General features: G+C 43.3%; 1 protein-coding gene across 1 annotated transcript in view; it reads left to right on the forward strand.

The window, feature by feature from the left end:
• VIT (vitrin) overlaps positions 1 to 20,027 on the forward strand; it is a 207,136-nt gene that overhangs the window by 152,671 nt on the left and 34,438 nt on the right. Inside the window, 4 exon segments of the mRNA XM_006839358.1 lie at positions 656 to 676; positions 679 to 717; positions 10,298 to 10,360; positions 17,306 to 17,453. Coding sequence (XP_006839421.1) covers positions 656 to 676; positions 679 to 717; positions 10,298 to 10,360; positions 17,306 to 17,453 — 271 coding nt within the window.

Genomic DNA, 20,027 nt, shown 5'->3' on the forward strand with positions numbered 1-20,027 from the left:
CCACCAGCCCACCAGCCGCTCCTCGGAAATCCTGTACAGAGTTGCTGAGTCTGAACTGACTTGACAGCACTAACAACCTAACAACACACATGTATAAAATCCACAGACATTGTAAGTTCTGCTTTGCTTTGACACCAGATCTGAGTCAGGGGGTGCTCCATGGGGCTCCCTGTACAGGGGTGGCAGCTTCCATGAGCTTCACAACTGCACCTTTGCCAATGTCCATGCTATGGTCCTGTACAAAGGGGATTACAAATCAGAAGCTGGTCAGAGCACGGACTCCAAGGCCATCTTAGGCCTCACAGGCCCATGGGACTGTTCAAGAGGCCAAACCATGGACGCTGTCTGCTCTTGTCCTCTTTGCCAGGTTTTCTGCCTCCTCTGCAGGCCCCAAAAGAGAGCTTGGCTGATGTCCAAGGAAAATCTGAATTAGGATCACTTTCCTCAAGAGGCAAAATAAGAAAAGAAAGCAGTTTGCTGGCTGCATGTAAATCCCCTGACCCTGTGTTCCATATTTTCACAAAATTCAGACACATTATACAGTTTTTTATAAGCGTGCAAAGTAACATGTTAGTTTCCTATGTGTACTATACATGCTTGTGCACATGCTACTTATGTGAGCACGTTACATGTGAAAATACAGTAATCCCCTCAGGTGTCCAGAGGCAAGAGTCCTCTGTGTGTTCCAGAAACCTGCTGGAGCAGATGCCAGCCTGGGTTCGCGGCCGCTGCTTACCATCTCTGCTGCTGAGGGGTTTGCTCTGTAGACCTTCACACATTTGGTGCTGACGCCTGAAGCTCACTTCCCAGTCACTGGGGTTTGCAACCATGCCAAGTTATTTTAACTTTTAGAAAATGTCTATCTGCTCTGTTTGTTCTCAGTGCGTCAAAGAGAAAAATCTCAGTCAGCTTAGAAGCCCAAAGGATCACATCGGTTTATGTCAGTTTGAGAGGCTCCCATCTAAGCAGCTGATGAATCCACCCTGCCCATCTCAGGGTTAAAGCGCAAAAACCCAGCACCACACACATGTCAGGAATGGCATGAGAACTGGGGTTGGGGAGTGGCAACAAGGCGAATCACCTGATCTCTAGGTCCTGTTTTTCACTGCCTGACAATACTGGGTTTGTTACAAGGTGAGAGTCGGCATTTGGCCACACTGACTCATCCTCTATGACCTGTGATTCTTTGTTTCTTTTCCATCCTCCTCCATGGCCCTAATGATTGCCCTGTATCATGTTGACAAAGGCAGATGCTTCCAGCAGTTTTTTAATCCTCAAATCCTACCTGTATCTGTTGCTCCCCACCTCACACCATCATCTCTGCAACTTTGCTCTGAGCACCTCAGATCCATCCCATCTATGCTTAGGTGTCTTTGCCTAGTCAGGAAAGCTCAAACCTACACTAGTCATGATATGTTAAGACATTCACTGACTATCCAGTTACCGTCAACTTAATTCCAACTCATGGTGATCCCATGTATTATAGAGTAGAGCTTCTCTATAGAGTTTTCAAGGCTGGGAGTCTTCAGAAGCAGATTATCAGGCACCCTAAGGTGGTTTTGAACTTGCAGTCTAGTAACTGAGTACTGAACTGTTTGCATCACCCAGGGTCTTCTACTGACTATGGATGGATATATATGATATTATGGCTCCTGCAGATGACAGGAAGCTATTCTAAACCCTGAGTAAAGACTGGTATGACCATTTGGAATTCTTAGGTATCCTTTGGACAGCTCTCCCATCAATAGATGGATAGCCAATAGATGCCTTAAGGTGTGCAAATCCAGAAATTCCCTCAGTTGCTCACCTATAAAATCACCATATCATGGAACTGGTAAGTATTGCATAAAGTTTATATAGACTAAATGAATTTCTTAGGGTGTGTCAGATAAATGTGTCTACCCTATATATGATAAGTTTGTATGGTAGGTAGGTAATTGCTCAGTCCCTTCACTTATGTGAGGAGTCCTTGGATGGTACAATATACTTGGCTACTAAATTAAAGGTTGGAGATTCATGTTCACCCAGAGGGGTCTTAGAGAAAGGTCTAGCAATCTACTTCTAAAAAATCAACCAATGAAAACCCTATGGAGTATAATTTTACTTTGAGACATGTTGAGTCAAGAGTTTACTCAACAGCAACTAAGATTTATTTCGTAGACTACATTGTTAGATACGCTTATCTAGAACTTCAACCCTCTGTTCCTAAGTTTTTGACAATAGTGGTTCTAAGGAGCCTTGGTGGCACAAGTTTCGTGGTTCAAGCTCACCAGCTGCTTAGCAGGAAAAATATGAGACAGTCAGGTTCCAGAAAGATTTACAGCCTTGGAAACCCTATGAAACAGTTCTACTCTGTTCTAGAGAGTCACTATGAGTCAAAATCAACTTGATAGTAGTAGGTTTGGATTTGTTTTTTGTTTTACTTTTTTTGGTTCAGTGATTCTCAGAGTGTCTCTCCAGGACCCCACTTTCAGTAAAGGGCTCCCTTTTCAGTCTATATATCAGTGTGAGATCATATTTTATTTACATGTTGTTATTAGGGGCCATTGAGTTGGTACCGACTCATAGTGCCCCTAGGCACAGCAGAACAAAACACTGCCCGATCCTGGGCCAACCTCACAATTGTTGCCATGCTTGAGCCCATTGATGCTGCCACTTGGCCAATCCATCTTGCTGGGGGTCTTCCTCTTTTTCTCTGACCCTCCACCTTATCAAACATGATATCCTTCTCCAGCAACTGGTCCCTCCTGACAATATGGCTGAAGTGTGAGAGACGAAGTGTAGCCATCCTGGCCTCCAAGGAGAATGTTTGTACTTTTGGCAGCCATGGTACTTTCAATATTCTCCTCCAACACCATAACTCAAATGCATCAATTCTTCTATGGTCTTCCTTATTCACTGTCCAGCTTTCGCATGCATATGAGGTTATTGAAAATACCATGGCTTAGGTCAGGTGCATCTTAGCCCTCAAGCTGACATCCTTGATCTTCAACACTTTAAAAGGTCTTGTGCAGCAAATTTGCTTAATGCAATACATCATTTGATTTCTTGGCTGCTGCTTCCATGAGTGTTGATGGTTGATCCAAGAAAAATGGTCTTTGACAACTTCAATCTTTTCTCCATTGATAAGAATGTTGTTTTTCAATCTAGTGGTGAGGATTTTCTTTACATAGTTCAACCAAAACAACATACTACAACAGGCTGACTACAGAAGGTGATAACAGATTCCAACTGTCTTCTATTAAGCCAAACATTGAAGAAATGTGCCACTCTTTTCATTGAATTTTTTGTTCAGAAAAACTTATTTTTCATAAAAATAATATTAACATAACAGGTCACCCATGAGTTGGAAATGACAACAGCATCTGGGGTTTTTTGTTAGTTTGTTTGGTTTTTTTGTTATTTTTAAATGAATTAGTAGTTCATTAAGTTGATGATTAGTAACCTGTTTCAAATGGGAGACTGCACAGCTTTAATTTTTAATATTGTCAAAATCAACAGATTTTTTTATTCCACATAAATAAAAGCTCTTTGGAGTCCTCAATAATTTTTAAGAACATAAAGAGACTGAGACAAAAAAAAAACTAAAATGAGAGCCTTTCAAATGTATGAAACGGGTCTTACTTTCCTCCTTTATGTCTTGTCTTTTCCAGAATGTCTTACCCCGATTCCTCACAAGGCTCCTCCATGACTTGGTCTGTAGTATAGTGTCTGATCTGCTGGAGATTTAGGTCCTGTTGGGTCAATTCCAACTCACTGTGACCACATGTAACAGAGAAGTACTGCCTCAGAGGATTATCTAGGCTATAATCTTTGATCACCAGGTCTTTTTGCCAAGGAGCCTCTGGGTGGGTTTAAAATGTCAACCAAGTCTGTTAAAGGCTCATAAAATAGGGCACCCAGAGTGGAACATAATGCTGCAAGGGGTGTGCTGGGAAATTCCCTCCTTCATGCTAAATATCTGATTCCATTAAAGCATCTCAAGTTCCATTTAGGCAAAGCTCTGTCTCACTATTGATTCATCTCCAACTGAGCCCCTAGGCTTTTTCTCTTATACTTCAATATTTACCTATTTATGTTAAAGGATAGTAACTTTAGTTTTAATGACCATACTTTAACATATTGTTGTTGTTAAGTGCCGGTGAGTTGATTCCGACCCATAGCAACCCTGTATAGGGTTTCCAAGGAGCAGCTGGTGAGCTTGAACCACTGGCCTTGCAGTTTAAGTAACTTGCAGTCTGATGCATTAGCCCACAGTGCCACACCAGGACTATTTACCATATTATATATTTATATATTATTGAAAAGCAGGCCACCCAATCCAGTTTTTGAATGCAACCCAGTTTTTTTTAACCCAAGTGGAAATATCAGACTCATTCCTATTAACTTTTACCTTAATTTAGTCTGCTGCAAACTCTCTGAACCCTAATTCTGTCATTCAACGGGTTAGGCAATTTTGGATCTTCACAAAATTGATAAACATACCACCTGTCTCCCTTCCAATCATGGATAACAATCACACGATGGAAGTCCATGAGCCTCACTGTGTTGCAGACGAAACAGGGCAACACTCCTCAGTGTTCACTGCAATCTGTTAACAAATATCCGTAGCTAGGTGTGGTCCTAATGATTCTGTCAGTTAGGCCCTGTGTCCCATCTCTTCCTCCACAGGCCAACAGACTTATAACATACGAATGTTTCCTGCAATCTGCCCTTGCCTCCAGCGATACCTTCCACCCATAGAGGTTGCTGCACATACCCTAAATTAAAATCACTACATCTACTGCAGGGGAAATGTTTTTTTAGTGTTTGTGTATGGTATATATATATATATATAAAACCCACTGGCATTGAGTCGATTCTGACTCATATCAACCACTATAGGATTTCTGAGACTGTAAATCTTTAAAGGAACAGACAGCCTCATCTTTCTTCCACGGAGCAACTGGTGGATTTAAACTGCCAACCTTGTGGTTAGCAGTTCAGTGCTTATCCTACAACACCACAAGGGTTCCTTAATATATGAGTATAAGATAAGCACTGGACTGCTAACCACAAGGTGAGCAGTTCAAACCCACCAGCCACTCCTCAGAAAGCCTATACAGAAACCAAGTCAATGGTGGTTAACAACAACAATAAACTTCTTATTCAATAATTTATTTATGTTGTTGCTGTTATTAAGTGCTGTTGAATCAGTTCTGACCCATATCAACCTGGTATAGAGTTTCCAAGGATCGACTTCAAACTGACTTTGCAGTCCAGTACATTACCCATGTTAATCCATATTGGGATCCTGGTGTGGTGCTGTGGGTTAATACACTGGACTGCAAAGTCAGTTTGAACTGCAAGGTCGGCAGTTCAAGCTCACCAGCTGATCCTCGGAAACCCTGTACAGGATCGCCATGAGTCGGAACCGACTCAACGGCACCTACCAACGACAATAATCATCTAACTATCTTTATGTCAGAGCACTGTGCTAGATGTTAGAATGACAAAGATGAATCAAATAGTTTCAGATTCTACAAGTTTGCACCAGTGTTTCTGTCATCACAGGTCCCACATCTCCCGAGAGAACCCATCAGTAATGCCAGCGACATACCGGGTCTCTGACATATGGAGCCCCCATGACCCACCCTACCCCACCTGCTAGGACCCTCTAAGTCAGGATGAAAACCACCAGCACTGGTCTGGCTGCTTCTGTTGTAGCTGAGGAGATGGGAGCATATCTCCTCATGATTTGAGTTAGGATTCCGTAATTTTTCCTCAGAACGAATGGTTACAAATCAGACTGCTAATCTCAAGGTCAGCAGTAGTTTGAAACTACCCCAGCCGTTCCACAGGAGAAAAATTAGGCTTTCTGGTCCTGCAAAGATTTACAGCCTCGGAAACCATATCCAGGGTCACTGTGAGTCGGAACCGACTCCACAGCACACAACCACCGACACCAGCATCTCTATGCCATATTCACAGTCTCATATGCAACCATATTAAGAGTTCGACACCAAATACACTTCAATGGCCTGGAAACCTAACCATGGAGTTAACGTTGTTTCCATGAGAGAAGGCTGCCTGGTCCAAACAGATCCCTTATACTGAGCTGTGGAACAGAATCATTTGTAAATTGGGTCTGTGATGCTTCAAAGGTGTGCAGCCCCCTGTCCAGGGGTTCATACTGTCCTTAGCATTCTCAGAAAGTCCTTGATATCCCCCTGTCCCCTCAGTGCCTCACATTTCAGCACAGAAGAGGAAGTTCTCCAAAGGAAGTGTGCAGCCCTCAAGCATGGAGCAAGGTGAAGGGGCGTGTTGGAGACTCCCACAGCTCCAGAGGTGTGCCACCTCCTCCTAAAACAGCACCTGGGGGGAGTCACTGAGGGAAGAAACCAGGGAGCTGAAAGGCCACCTGGGCTCCTGTCCCATAAAACTTTAGAGCTCGAAAGGGCCATGTGGTACTGCTCCTGCTCAGGTACTAGGCTAGTGACTTCCAGATGTGCCAGAGAAGCAGAAGTGGCTGTAAGCAGTGCAAGGAGGATCAATGCCAGGTCAGGAGCAGGGATGGCTCTGGACCCGTTGGAAGACTTAGCTATACTTGGAATGAGTTACATTAGGCCATGGCAGGCCTGGTTCCTCAGTGGCCTAGAATCCCTGAGATGCTGCTGAATCCATATAGGGAATAAGCAGATGGTCATGCCCCCAGCCACTCACTATGCATGCGTTTCTCTTCTCTCATCTGTACAATAGGTTCCTTATTATACCTACCTCACAGGGAGCAAATGCTTGCCTAAAACAGAGTAAGCCCTCAATAAATATTTTTTGCCATGGAAATCATTCAGAGCCAGAACTTCTCTTTGCCATCATATCTATGAGATGGCCAAGCAAGGATTGTCACAGAAATAATTACACTTTTTTTTTTTAGGGTGTCATACTTTCTAGAGGGATTTTATATACATTTGTCTCCTTGGGGTTTCCTGGGATGTGAGGCAGAGAAGGACACATCTTTATGATCTCCACTTCACAGAGGGGAACACTGGGGATCAGAAAGGGTAGGTAAGCCACCCTGGCCATCCAGCTAGAGTTTGATAGACCCAGGAAAGGTCATCTGACTTATTATAACCCCGTGAACTCCATGCTACCCTTTTCCTCCTGACAACAGAATACAAAGGTTCTTGAAACTTTATTTCTGATAACTACCAAATCCAAGCCTCAATTCTCCAAATATTTCTCGGCCCTCAGCTTTTGAATGAAAGTGATTTGGCTCAAGCTCGTTGCACCCAAATGAAAATGATACTTACTGTTAGAAGGATGAACTTCCTTCTAACAGGGCAGGATTAAGAGGCTTGGAAATCCCTGATATAAAGGAACTGTTTCTGTCCTTCCAAAGTAACGGAGCACCCAGCATTCCAATTCTTCAGGGTGGTCAAGGGTGTTGAAAACCTTGTACAGAAACTGAGAGATAACACCAGCATGTCATTTGTTTTAGGACAAGTGCAAATGAACAGTGTTACCAATAAAAGGTAATAGAGTAATAAGGCTAAACCAGCAAGATGTTTAAAAATATCAACCATAACTATTTTGCACTGGGAGACCAATTCACTCATTCTGCTAATGTTGTTCACAAAGAAATTGAAGTCCACGAGGGGGGAGGGGGTACAAGGCTTGCTGAAGGTCACACATGTGGTTAATGACTGAGCCAGATTAAATTCAGGTCTCATTCACCATTAAACCAGAATGTGCAAAAGTAAGGTTTGCCTTTTTCTTCAAATAGCCTTGTATCTTAATCATCTGAGGATGAGTGTGACTTCTTTTGAGTGTGCTAATAAATTCCAATAGGCAGCAAAATTGATAGCCGTTAAGAAATGAAAGTTGATCCTGCCCTCCGTCAAAGAGAATGAAGACAGTTACACATGACCTCTTTTCCAACCTTTCCACTTGATCAGCCCAGTTCCTTGTAAACAGCTTTAAACATGTTACTGCACATAGGATTTCAGGTGCCATTTTGTATTATTCTTCTTGAGGCAATGATGAGAAGCAGAGCCTCAGGAAATGAATGGATTCCCTGCTCCCTGGAGAGGCCATATTTAGTCTATGTCATTCCAAAGAAGAGAAATCAAACAGATGGGTGAAATAAATATATCTAGAATGACGTTAGGTACAATGTTGCTGTTGCTATTAAATGCCAACGAATTGGTCCTCAACTTATGGCAACCCCATGCACATGATCAATTACAAACCAGACCATTTTGATGACAGGCTTTCACTCACTGATTTTCATAGAGGGTCCTTAACAAATAGGATGGCTGGACCAACAGATAAATGGATAAAAGTTTAAAGCAAAAGATTTCTGCTTGATACGGTGAAATGGTTTCTCACAGTTTCAATAACCCAAGAAAAAATGCACTGCTTTGATTGAATGTGTAATAAGTTCCCTTTCTCTGGAGAAGTTCAAACACTAGCCAGCATTCATTTGGTATGGATGTTGTAGAAGCAGGTGGATGGGTTGGTTTGGACTAGATGAATTTTGAGGGTCCCTTGGATCCTAAGGTTTGTATTATTCTGTTATTCCTGGTGCGAAGTGAAAAGAAAAGGGGCAAAGGTTCTTTTGTGTCTAGCTTTTGGAGAATTGGACAGAAAAGTCCAATAGATTTCAGGTTGCTTCATTCATCAATCTGGTCCTATGCTCCTTTACTGGACTTTCTGCCACCCTTGCATGACCCTTGAGAGCTTCTGCTACTATCATGTAAGTAACAGGTATGTTTCTTTTTAATTTCAAAAATCAGGAGAAATGGACTTGTGGAAACTTGGATCCGTCCTTTTAGATACAGCCAACCTCCCAACCTTGCCTAGATTAAAATTCACAGGTTTATAGTACTAGGGGACTCTGATATAGTACTAGGTGGCAGGAGAAGCCAGCGTTAGCTAGCGCTACCTTTCCACAGGCTTCCAGTGACCAAGCTAAGAGCATAAATTTCTCACAAGGAGCCCGGGATCAGGGGCAGTAATGGATAACTAAAGGGAGAGAGGAAACATGAAGACCAAAAGCAGAAGATAGTTCGTTCCCCACCCCTAAAAAATGGGTACAATCCCTCACTCCCTCTGAGAACACAATCCTTCACCCCTTTGCTTGAATGGGAGCTGTTCTCTGTTGGTTGCATTAAATATTTGAAACTTCAGGCTCTTGGTCTGTAGGAATAGTTTACTGATGAGGGAAGAAGGTGGCTGAGAGGACAAGGGCCTCTGGACGTGCATTTCACCACCACCCTCTAATATAGAAGTTTCAGGAGTCTTCCCGAGAGGCTCCTGGCTGAAAAATGCTTCTCGACACCCAAAATGAATTTTTTTTTTCATGATGGGAGGAAGTGGAATGAGCAAGCTGACCTTTAATGGGAAGAAGAAATCATGTGCTTTGCAGATTGGAAAAAAAATAACATGTCAGGAGAGGCAGGAAAAGCCCCAACATCTTATTACACTGGCCCAGGCTCCTGAGGCTTCAGGGTATCCCAACCCAGAGACTCACTTCTGGTACTGCAAGTCTCTCTGCCTTTTAAGCCACATTGGTTTACCAAGCCTAAAAATTTTTTTTTAATTTACGGAAAGGACATATTTGTGATTCTAGCTCCCATGTAAATAGCATAAAACAAACCTCCTGAAGCTAAGATTCACCTCCCACAGGTGGCCTCTCCAAGTCTGAAACCTTCATGCATCTTTATGTCTCGTCTCAGACTGCTGGGGGCAGGGGGTGGAGAGGGATGTGGGCCTTGAATATTAGGCTCTTGTGTTTGATTTACTTGTATCTGATTCCCCTCCTTTCTGCATCCAGCCCCTATTATATTGTCTTCCTCGTGTTTCACCTTTGTTCACTGACTGGGTCACTAGATAGTTGACTGAGGAATCTACATGTGCTGGGAACAGTGGAGATGTATATGAGTGAGGCACAGTTCTCTGACCTCAAGGTTTTCAGAACTTTACCAAGGGATCAGTTGCACTGTCAGTGAGTATAATCCTTTCAGAGAAGTAAATGAAGGTTCAAATAGGATACGTTAATGGGACATCAGGGGCAGAGCAGGGTCTTCTCCAATTCCTCCTGTGGCCCCCAGCAGAGCACTGTGTTTATGTTAGTCTGTTGGTAAATGTTTACACGCATGTATTTTTCTTAGGATGGGAGTGGTTTAGAGACAAGCTCTGTTAGCTGCAAGCCAGAACTCCAAACTGGGTGTGAATACCCATTATGTCCCCTTCCCAGCGGTGAGTCCAGATGCTTCCTGTGCTTGTAAGTAACCAAACGTTTTATTGCTCTTTCCAGGATTTGTTCCAAAAGAAGAATTAAGCACACAGTCTCTGGAGCCAATATCCCAGGGAGAGCCAAGTAAGTTAATTGACAACTGGAAACCCAGGGTGCTTTGACCTCTAATCTGTTCTTCCATCCTCTCTACCTACTTGTTGTTATTGTTGTTGTTGTGAAGGGCCATCGAGTCGATTCCAACCCATAGCAACCCTGTACAGGGTTTCCGAGGAGCAGCTGGTGAGCTTGAACCACCGATCTTGCAGTTCAAACGACTTTGCAGTCCAGAACATTAACCCACAGCGCCACACCAGGATGTCTACTTTGTTGTGTTGTTGTTAAGTGCCGTCGAGTCGGTTCCGACCCATAGCGACCCTGTACAGGGTTTCCAAGGGTGTAAATCTTTACGGGAGTAGAAAGCCTCATCTTTCTCCCGCGGAGCGGCTGGTAGTTTCGAACCACTGACCTTAAGGTTCGCAGCCCGATTCGTAACCACTACGCTACCAGAGCTCCTACTTACTCCTCCCCAAACCCACCTCTCTTCTATGTGGATCTATTTTGACTTTTCTCAGCCACTTGGTTCTAAAGGTTTGGGGAATTTTTTGAAAGACTTATATTATCTGTGTGTCTGAAAGGGAGAGGTTCACATTTGTAAATATCGCTATGGCAGAAAGTAAAGACGACACGGAGCATTTACTGATGAAGATCAAACACTACAGCCTTCAGTATGAATCAGACTTCAACACAGAGAAAACGAAATCTTCACAACTGAACCACCAAACAACATCATGCAGAATGGGGAAAGTATTGAAGTTGTCTAGGATTTCATTTTACTTGGATCCACAATCAATGCCCATGGAAGTAACAAAGAAATCAAATGACATATTGCACTGGGTAAATCTGCTGCAAAAGGTCTCTTTAAAATGTTGAAAAACAAAGATGTCACTTTGAGAACTAAGATGCACCTGAATCAAGCCATTTAATTTTCAATCACTTCATAGGTTTGTGAAAGCTGGATGATGAATAAGGAAAATCAAAGAATAATTGATGCCTTTGAATTATGGTATTAGTGAAGAATATTGAATATACCATAGACAGCCAGACCAAACAAGTCTTTCTAGGAAGAAGTACAGCCAAAATGCTCCTTTGGCGCAAGGATGGCAGGACTTCAGTTCACGTACTGTGAACATGTCATTAGGAGGGACCCAATCCTGGAGAAGAATATCATGCTCGTTGAGGAAGACCCTCAACAAGATGAAGTGACCCAGTGGCTGCAACAATGGACACATCCATAGGAAAGACTCTGAGGATGACCCAGGACCAGACAGTGTTTCCTTCTGTTGTTCACAGGGTTGCTATGAGTTAGAACTGACTTCTAACAACAACATGGTAACAGGGAGAATCATGTCATAAGGAGACAAGTCAAGATGCAGGAGAAGACATGTAGGGCAAGCACAGTCGTTCCATGAGGGATGATGATCACCAGAGTAAGGATTTGAAATTGGAAATGGAGAGAAGTAGGCAGATTCAAGAGCTATAGAAAAGGAGAGCTGAAGATGAAGGTGCAAGGCAGGGAGCAGTTAAAGCTGATATGAGCAGCTGTGATGAGGAACACTGAGGATGAGGAAGCTTGGGGAGATTGTGTCTATCATCTTCCACGAGACATCTGGTCTAACCTATAAGTGCTATTATAGCTTAATTAGTGTCTCCCCCAAGAATCCATGTTCTGTCCTAAGCCCCAGTAACCATGAATGTGACTTTATTTTGGAAACAATGTCTTTGCAGATACAATTAGCTATCATGACGTCATACTGGCGTGTTGTTGTTAAGTGTCAACGAGTCAGTTTTGAGTCATAGCAACCCTGTAGAGTGTTTCCAAGAATCAGCTGGTCACCAACCTTGCAGTTAGCAATCCAATGCTTATCCTACAGCACCCTATCAGGACTCCCATAATGGAGTAGGTAAATCCTTATAAGACCATATGGTGTCCTTACTGAAAAAAAAAAAAAGAATTAGAAGAAGAAGAAACAGATACACACAGAAGGAAGATACCCATGTGAAGATGAGGCAGAAATTGGAGTTAGGCTACTATAAACCACACATGCCTGGGGTTACACAGCAGAAGAGGCAAGAAAAGATTCTCCCTAGAGCCTCCAGAATGAATGTGGCTTCACTGACACCTAGACTTCACACTTCTGCCCCAGACTGTGAGAGAATACATTTCCATTGTTTTAAGCCATTCAGTTGGCTGCTTTTGTTATACAGCCTTAGGACTCCAATTCAACTGCCAACCCAGATCTGACACTCAGTAGCAACAGCCGAGTTGGAAGTTTAGAGCTGGGAGACAATGCCCTACAGTTCAAAACCCAGGCTAGGGAGACAGAGTAGCGGACGAAGAAAAAGAGGACTTAAATCTAAAGAACCTCATCACCATGTGGGTGGAAGAAAAGACACCTGAGGACACCAGGAAGGAGGGGCCAAAGAAAAATAGGAAAACCTGAAGGCGTAGTGTCCTGCAAGTCAAGGGAAAGTACTGCGGACACCCCAGAAAGCCACTACAAGTCAGCCACCAAGGAGCTGCCACATCTAAGAATTTTTTTTTGACATTTTTATTAAAATGCTGGATTCCTGCCTCATACTTGCTGAATTAGACCATCTTAGATCCTACTATCAAGAGTATAGTGTGGGGAACAGCAACATTGGCGTTACCTGGGAGTTTGTTGTCATTGTCGTTGTGTGCCGTCCAGTCTCTTCCGACCCATAGCGACCCTGTATAGGGCTTCATAGAAGCGTCTGGTGAGCTTTCACTGCCGACCTCGAGGTCCAGTGTTGAACCTACAGAGATACACCGGGAAGCTTGTTAGAAACACAGAATTCCAGGCTCCACCTCAGATGTGCTCAATCAAGGGAGTGACTGAGAAGGGCTGGGGAGAATCTGCTCAGGTGATTTCCAGGCAATTTTCTTTGTCAAAGGTGCTTATTGTTGTAGCTAAGTGTCTACAGCACCACACCAGGACTCCCAGTGCAAATACTTTGTACCAATCAGGTGCTCCTACATACAGTAATACTGGTGGTGGTGTTTTGTGGGAAGTTGGTTCCTACTCATAGTGACCCTGCATAGGGTTTCTGAGGCTGTAAATCTTTGCGGGAGCAGAAAGCCTCATTTTTCTCCCACAGAACGGCTGGTAGTTTCAAACTGCTGACCTTTAAGTTAGCAGCCCAAGTCGTAACCACTACGCTACCAGAGCTCCTTCTTTAAAGTTTTGTGGGAGCAGATAGTGTCATCTTTCTCCCCTGGAGCAGCTGGAGGGCTCCAACCACGAACCTTGTTGTTCGCAGTCCAGCACTTAGTGTATGGATCTCTGATACATGTCCAGAGTTAGGAAATACTGGCTTTCTAATGCACTGGGCAAGGAGCTCTGGTAGTATAGTGGTTATGAATCGGGCTGCTAACCTCAGAATCAGCAGTTCGAAACTGCCAACTGCTCCTGTAAAGATTTACAGCCTCGGAAACCCTGTACAGAGTCGCTATGAGTCGTAACCGACTCCACGGTCCATAACAACAACAACAATGCACTGGGCAAGGAGCACTGGGCAAGGAGCTCTGGTAGCGTAGTTGTTACGAATCGGGCTGTTAACCTTAGGATCAGCAGTTCGAAACTACCAGCTGTTCTGCGGGAGAAAAGATGAGACATTCTGCTCCTGTAAAGATTTACAGCCTCCGAAACCCTATACAGGGTCGTTATGAGTCGGAACCGACTCCACGGTACATAACAACAAATGCCCTGCGCAGCACTACACCAATCTGTAAGATTGTATGTACCATGTTACAGAAACCGAAGCAATTGAGGAAATCAATAGATGGATTCCTGCTGACTTCTACCCTCTGGGATCTTAAAATACAGCTCATGCTAAACATATCCTAACTCCTTTTTACCTTTCTGTCTTGAGGCTGTCATCTTCAGTTCAGCATGTTTACATCTCTGTATGAAAAAGGCATCAGGTCCCAGTGAGCACATGCTCTGGGCCAAAAGAGGCAAAGGTGACCCCATCATCAGCCAGCAGATTAGTGAGAAAAGAGAAACAAATGAAATACAAAAACGTTTTGCCTTCGTAAAACCTAGCCATGAAAAGAATACCTGGTTCCTGAACACAATTCAACAAACAAGGAGAAAGAAACTGTGAGGACCAAGGTTTGTTGTTCAATGCCTTTGAGTCGGGTTCTAATTCATGTTGTTATTGTTGTTATGTGCCGTGGAGTTGGTTCCCAGCCCGATTCGTAACCGCTACACTACCAAAGCTAATTCATAGCGACCCTATATATTGCCAAGGAGCAGCCGGTGAGCTTGAACACGGACCTTGCATTAACCCGCAGTGCCACACCAAGACTCGAGGAGCCAAAATTTTGTTGTTGTTGATGTTAAGTGCCGTCGAATCAATTCCGACCCATAAAGACCCTGTATAGGGTTTCCGAGGAGCAGCTGGTGAGCTTGAACCGTCAACCTTGCAGTTCAAACTGCTTTGCAGTCTGGTGCATTAACCCACAGCGTCACACCAGGGGCTACAAAATCCATGTCATTTAGTCATTAAAAAAAAAAAAAATCCCCTTTGGCCCTTACTCTAATTAGCATTGTTACTTAACATAAAATTGTTTTCATTTTTAAAGACATAATGAACTAATCTGCTGACATCTGGAGGGAAACCCCCGGTTCAGCAGTGCTTCTCAAACATCAATGAGCATATGATCACCAGGGATCTTGTTAAAATCCACATCTGATTCTATAGGTCTGGGTGGAGCCTGAGAGTCCGCATTACTAGCCAGTCAGTGCTGGATGGCGGCTAATCCGAAAGAACTCTACTGCCACCTGGCGGTCGTAACTCGCATTGCAAAGCTGTTCTTAGTAAGGTGGAGTCGGTTCAGACACACAGCGCCCCTGTATAGGGTTTCTGAGGAATAACTGGTGGATTTGAACCGCCTGCCTCTCAGTTAGCTGTGCAGGGCTTATCCTACAAAGCCACACCATTGCAAGCCTAGGTCCAGGAAAAAGTGAGTCACCCAGAGGGAACACTAGTCAATTCAGCCTTATTTGGGAGATACCAACATACTTCTCTCCCCTTTATCTCAGGTTTTAGTGACGTTTTAAAACTCCACTTCTGAATTTGATTTGCTGCTTTCAATCTCCATCTCAAGGGTAATGCTGAGTATCAGAAGCTTAAGGATGGAGGAGCTAGATGAGCAGGAAGAATTGACAGGCACTCCGTGTCCACGCAGACAGGAGGTAGAAGTTGTGAGATCTTCCAATGAGCAGAGTCACAAACTAGTGTCCTAAGAGACCACCAGGTCCAGAGACGTCCCCTCGGTCTTTCATGCACCTTTGCAAAACAATAAAGCACATTCTCAGATGTAACTTTTCTCTTTAATCCACCAATTCTACAGCATCCCGCATCAATAAATATTTCTCATCAGTTCTCCTGCCTAAAACTTTATGAACACATGTCCATTTTTTGCTTTTATTTAAAATAAAGTAAAACTCTCTCCCTATGGACATTCTCATTCTGGGAACAGGGAGACTGCAGTTTCATCAAAGCAATGCACCAATGTAGAAGGGATACCTCCATCCAGGTGACAGGTGGGGTAGAGCCAGGCTTGCCTTGACAGCTGCACCCCCACCCACAGAGCAGTGCTGGCCCAAACGTCTCGTTGGTTAGTACAACGCAGAAATTTCTCGCTTTATTCTCTGTTTGTTCCTCAGTGGAATTCCATTTTGAAATACTTTTATCTCCCAAACTGAAATTGTTAAATAATCCATGTCTCATGTTTTATTTATCAAAGAGATACATAGCTTCTGATAAGAACTTCTTTTGATCAGTGTTGAAATCAGTTTTATCATACTGAGATGATGTAAGTTCAAATGTCAAGAGGAAAGAAAAGGCTAATTCCTATTTTTCCTTTCTACCATTTCCCATTAGCCTTTGAAATCTTTCCCCTTCTAGCATGCTGGTGGTGGTTATGTGCCATTGAGTTGGTTCCGACTCATAGCGACCCTGTTTATGGTTTCTGATGCTGTAACTCTTTACGGGGACTCTGTAGGATCAGCACAGGACTTCGAACTACAAAGTCGGCAGTTCGAACCCACCAGCTGCTCCTCAGAAACCTATCTAGGGTTGCCATGAGTGGGAACTGAATCAATAGCACTTAACAACAAACCTTTTATGGAAGCAGACAGCCTCACCCTTCCCTTGCGAAACAACTGGTAGACTCGAACTACCGACCTTTCAGTTAACAGCCCTACTGGTAGTCCTCTAAGCTACCAGAGTTCCTCCTTGTAGCATAACCTTTACATATTCACAGAGATTCAGAGGTCCTCCTTAACTGGGAACAAGTACCCTAATCTCTATCACAACCAAAAGAAAGAAAAATCTACTCTAGCTGCAACAAATGCTGATCTCCTGTAGATATATGTGGATGATTTTGCTGGTTTTCTACCCAGAGAAGTGAAGAAGATTGGTTCCAGCTAGTTCTCATTCTACAATTCCCACCCTCCCTTCAGCATTAGCCTTAAAGATTCTTTGATACCTTTGTTCAGACCCAAAACATAATTGCAAAAAACTTCAGATGAAAGTAAAAAGCCACAGCTCCTAGAACTCTTATCTTGGTGACACCCACATCTGAAAGTCTGCACATAAGCCTGGGAAACTGTTCTGGGAACCGTACCAAGTTTAACTGGGCATAGAGTCTTCTGAGATCTATACTTATGGCTGATACATAGACTTATAAAACAGCCATGGAAGTGAATGCTAGTCCAAGTGTCCTGGACCTGGAAAGGGCTCAGTGAAAGTCTGGTGATGGGTACAAGTAAATGAAAATGCCTTGCATCTTATGGCCTCTTTTTCACCTCCCCGCCCCCACACACACACACCCCAATTGGAATGTCTGCGGGGTCTAGGTAAAGACAGAAAGCAATGAGAGAATACCCAGGGGAGTCTAGTGAAAGAATCAGAATAACAGAGTCCTTGTCCCTTCCTCAGGCTGCAAAATTGACTTGTCATTTGTAATTGATGGGAGCTCGAGCGTTGGCAAACGTCGATTCCAAATCCAGAAGCAGTTCCTGGCTGATGTTGCCCAAGCTCTTGACATTGGCCCTGCTGGTCCACTGATGGGTGTTGTTCAGTACGGGTAAGTACAGAAACCAAGTAATGCCATGCACTTAATTATGTGCCATTAACGATGGAAGAAAAAGAAATCCTAGTACACAAATTCATTTCTTTCTAAATGAAAGAAATTGAAGCACTCCAGATGTCATGTAAGACAGTTGAGACTTCCAGAAAACACACTGCTGGGAGGGGGTGGATTCCAACACAGAATGGCTCTCTAAGACATTGTAGACTTGCCCCGTAGGATTTCCTAGCATGTGGAACTAGAGATAGCATTGCTTAGGTTCAGATGGAGCTTTACTGAAAGCAGAGAATACCAGAAAAATAAATATCAGAATGTTCCTTAGAAGGAAGGATGATGAGACATTGTGCTTTTGCTTTATTGACTATGCAAAGGCATTCAACTGCTGGATCACAACAAACTATGGATAACATTGCAAACAATGGGTATTCCTGAACATTTAATTATGCTCATGAGGAATCTGTACATAGACCAAGAGGCAGTCATTTAAACAGAACAAAGGAATACTGAATGGCTTGAAATCCCGAAAGGTGTGTGTTAGGGTTGTATCTTTTCACCATACTTATTCAGTCTATACATTGAGTAAATAATCCCCAAAGATGGATTGTATGAAGAAGAACATGGCATCGGTGTTGAAAGAAGACTCATTAACAATCTGTAATATGCAGATGACACAACCTGACTTTAAACACATACTGATGAAGATCAAAGACTACAGCCTTCAGTTTGGACTGCACCTCAATGTTATGAAAGCAAAAATCCTCACAACAAATGAATTAGGAAGACCATTAAAGAATCGATGCATTTGAATTATAATGGGGCGAGGAATCTTGAAAGTACCAGGGACTGCCAGAAGAAAAAGCAAATTTATGTTGGAAGAAGTACAGAGTGTTCCTTAGAAGTGAGCCTCACGAGACTTCATCTCTTGTACTTTGAGCACACACATTGTCCGGAAGGACAAGTTCCTGAAGGACATCGTGCTGAGTAGTGGAGGGTCAGTGAAAAAGAGGAAGGACCCCTCCCCCCCAACAACAAGATGGACTAATACAGTGGCAGCAATAATGAACTCAGACAACAATTGTGAGGAAAGTGCAGGACTGGGCAGTGTTCCGTTCTATTGTGCATAGGGTCACTATGAGTTGGAACTGACTTGATTGTACCTAACAACAACAATAGGCTGTAATCTTTATGGGACCAGACTGCCACATGTTTCTCCTGAGAAGCAGTTGGATTTGAACAGCTGACCTTTCTGTTAGCTGTTGGATGTTTAACAACAGTGCCATCAGGGGAAGAATAGGTCAATAAACACTTACACTTACATTTGTACTCATGGTTGGGGGAGAGAGTAGTTATTTGCCTGTGAATCAGGAGAACTGGGTCTAAGTCCTAGATCTGAGGCTAACAAGCTACATGGCATTGAACCAGGTCTTCATCACTTTCTTCTTCTGTCAGTAAAGAAGGTCCAATGTCTTTCGACCATGATGATTACAGCATGTGTTTTAGGGGCTGCATCCTGTAGGGGAAGGAGTCCTGATAACACAGTGGTTATGAGGCAGGCTGCTAAACTCAAGGTCAGCAGTTCGAAACTACCAGTTGTTCCAGGTGAGAAAGATAAGACTTTCTGCTCCCATAAAGATTTATAGCCTCAGAAACCCTATACAGGGAGTTGGAACCGACTCCAAGGCATACCACTACCACCTTATAGGTGAGATGCTTAGGAAGCACATGCTTTAGGTTATAAAATTTTCAAACAGAGTCCACTCCTTCTGACAGAAGATGAAATCTTCAAATGTCTGGATAACCTAGGCCTCTACGCTGATTCTGGAAATGTTTACCGGGTAAGACTGGCAGGAAAGGATATGGCCTCAAAAGGCAGCTGGCCATACCAAGTAACTTCCCAGTTTGACATCCTGTCCCAATCTTTTTTTCTCTTAGTTGGGATTATGAATGAATCTTATTTCAGATATGAGTAGGTTTCTCCCTAACTGGAGATACAGGCAATATAAGTGATCCCAGGTTAATAACAAGATCTGTTGTTGCGTCTTGAAGAATTGGTAAGTAATTTGAAGCAGGTGCGTACTTTAGTGCTTGAAAAAACTTGAAGCCTTTTCAGTGATTTTAAAAGCTAAATCTGCAGCAAGTGAAAGTGATTAGGATGAAGAATTTGTTGCAAGTAGGGAATGGTTCAGTCCTTTCATAGTGAGGGCAAATTTACATAACATTAAAGCAGGATTTCAAAAATGCCGGTATCCCACCCAAAGATGGTAACTTCCGGAGAAGAAAACCTCCTGTTTCTGCCTAGGTGCAGCTGGCAGATTTAAGATGCTGGTTTTGTGGTTAGCAGCCCAACACGTAACAACCCACTACACCACCAGAGCTTCTTGTGGCTCTCTGCAATCCTGCCAATAACTCAGTCTTACTCATCAGGCTCCTGAGAGAACACACTATGCTTCTTCTGAATCTTCCATTCCAGGGCTCCAGCCAGTAATTTTTCCTATTCAGGTTATTGTGACCAATAATAAATATTGTTACCCAAATCGTAAAATCTCCCAACTGTTCCCCTTTGCCTCTTTG

The sequence above is a fragment of the Chrysochloris asiatica genome, unplaced genomic scaffold (genome assembly GCF_000296735.1).
Source record: "Chrysochloris asiatica unplaced genomic scaffold, ChrAsi1.0 scaffold00024, whole genome shotgun sequence".
Lineage (NCBI taxonomy): Eukaryota > Metazoa > Chordata > Mammalia > Afrosoricida > Chrysochloridae > Chrysochloris > Chrysochloris asiatica.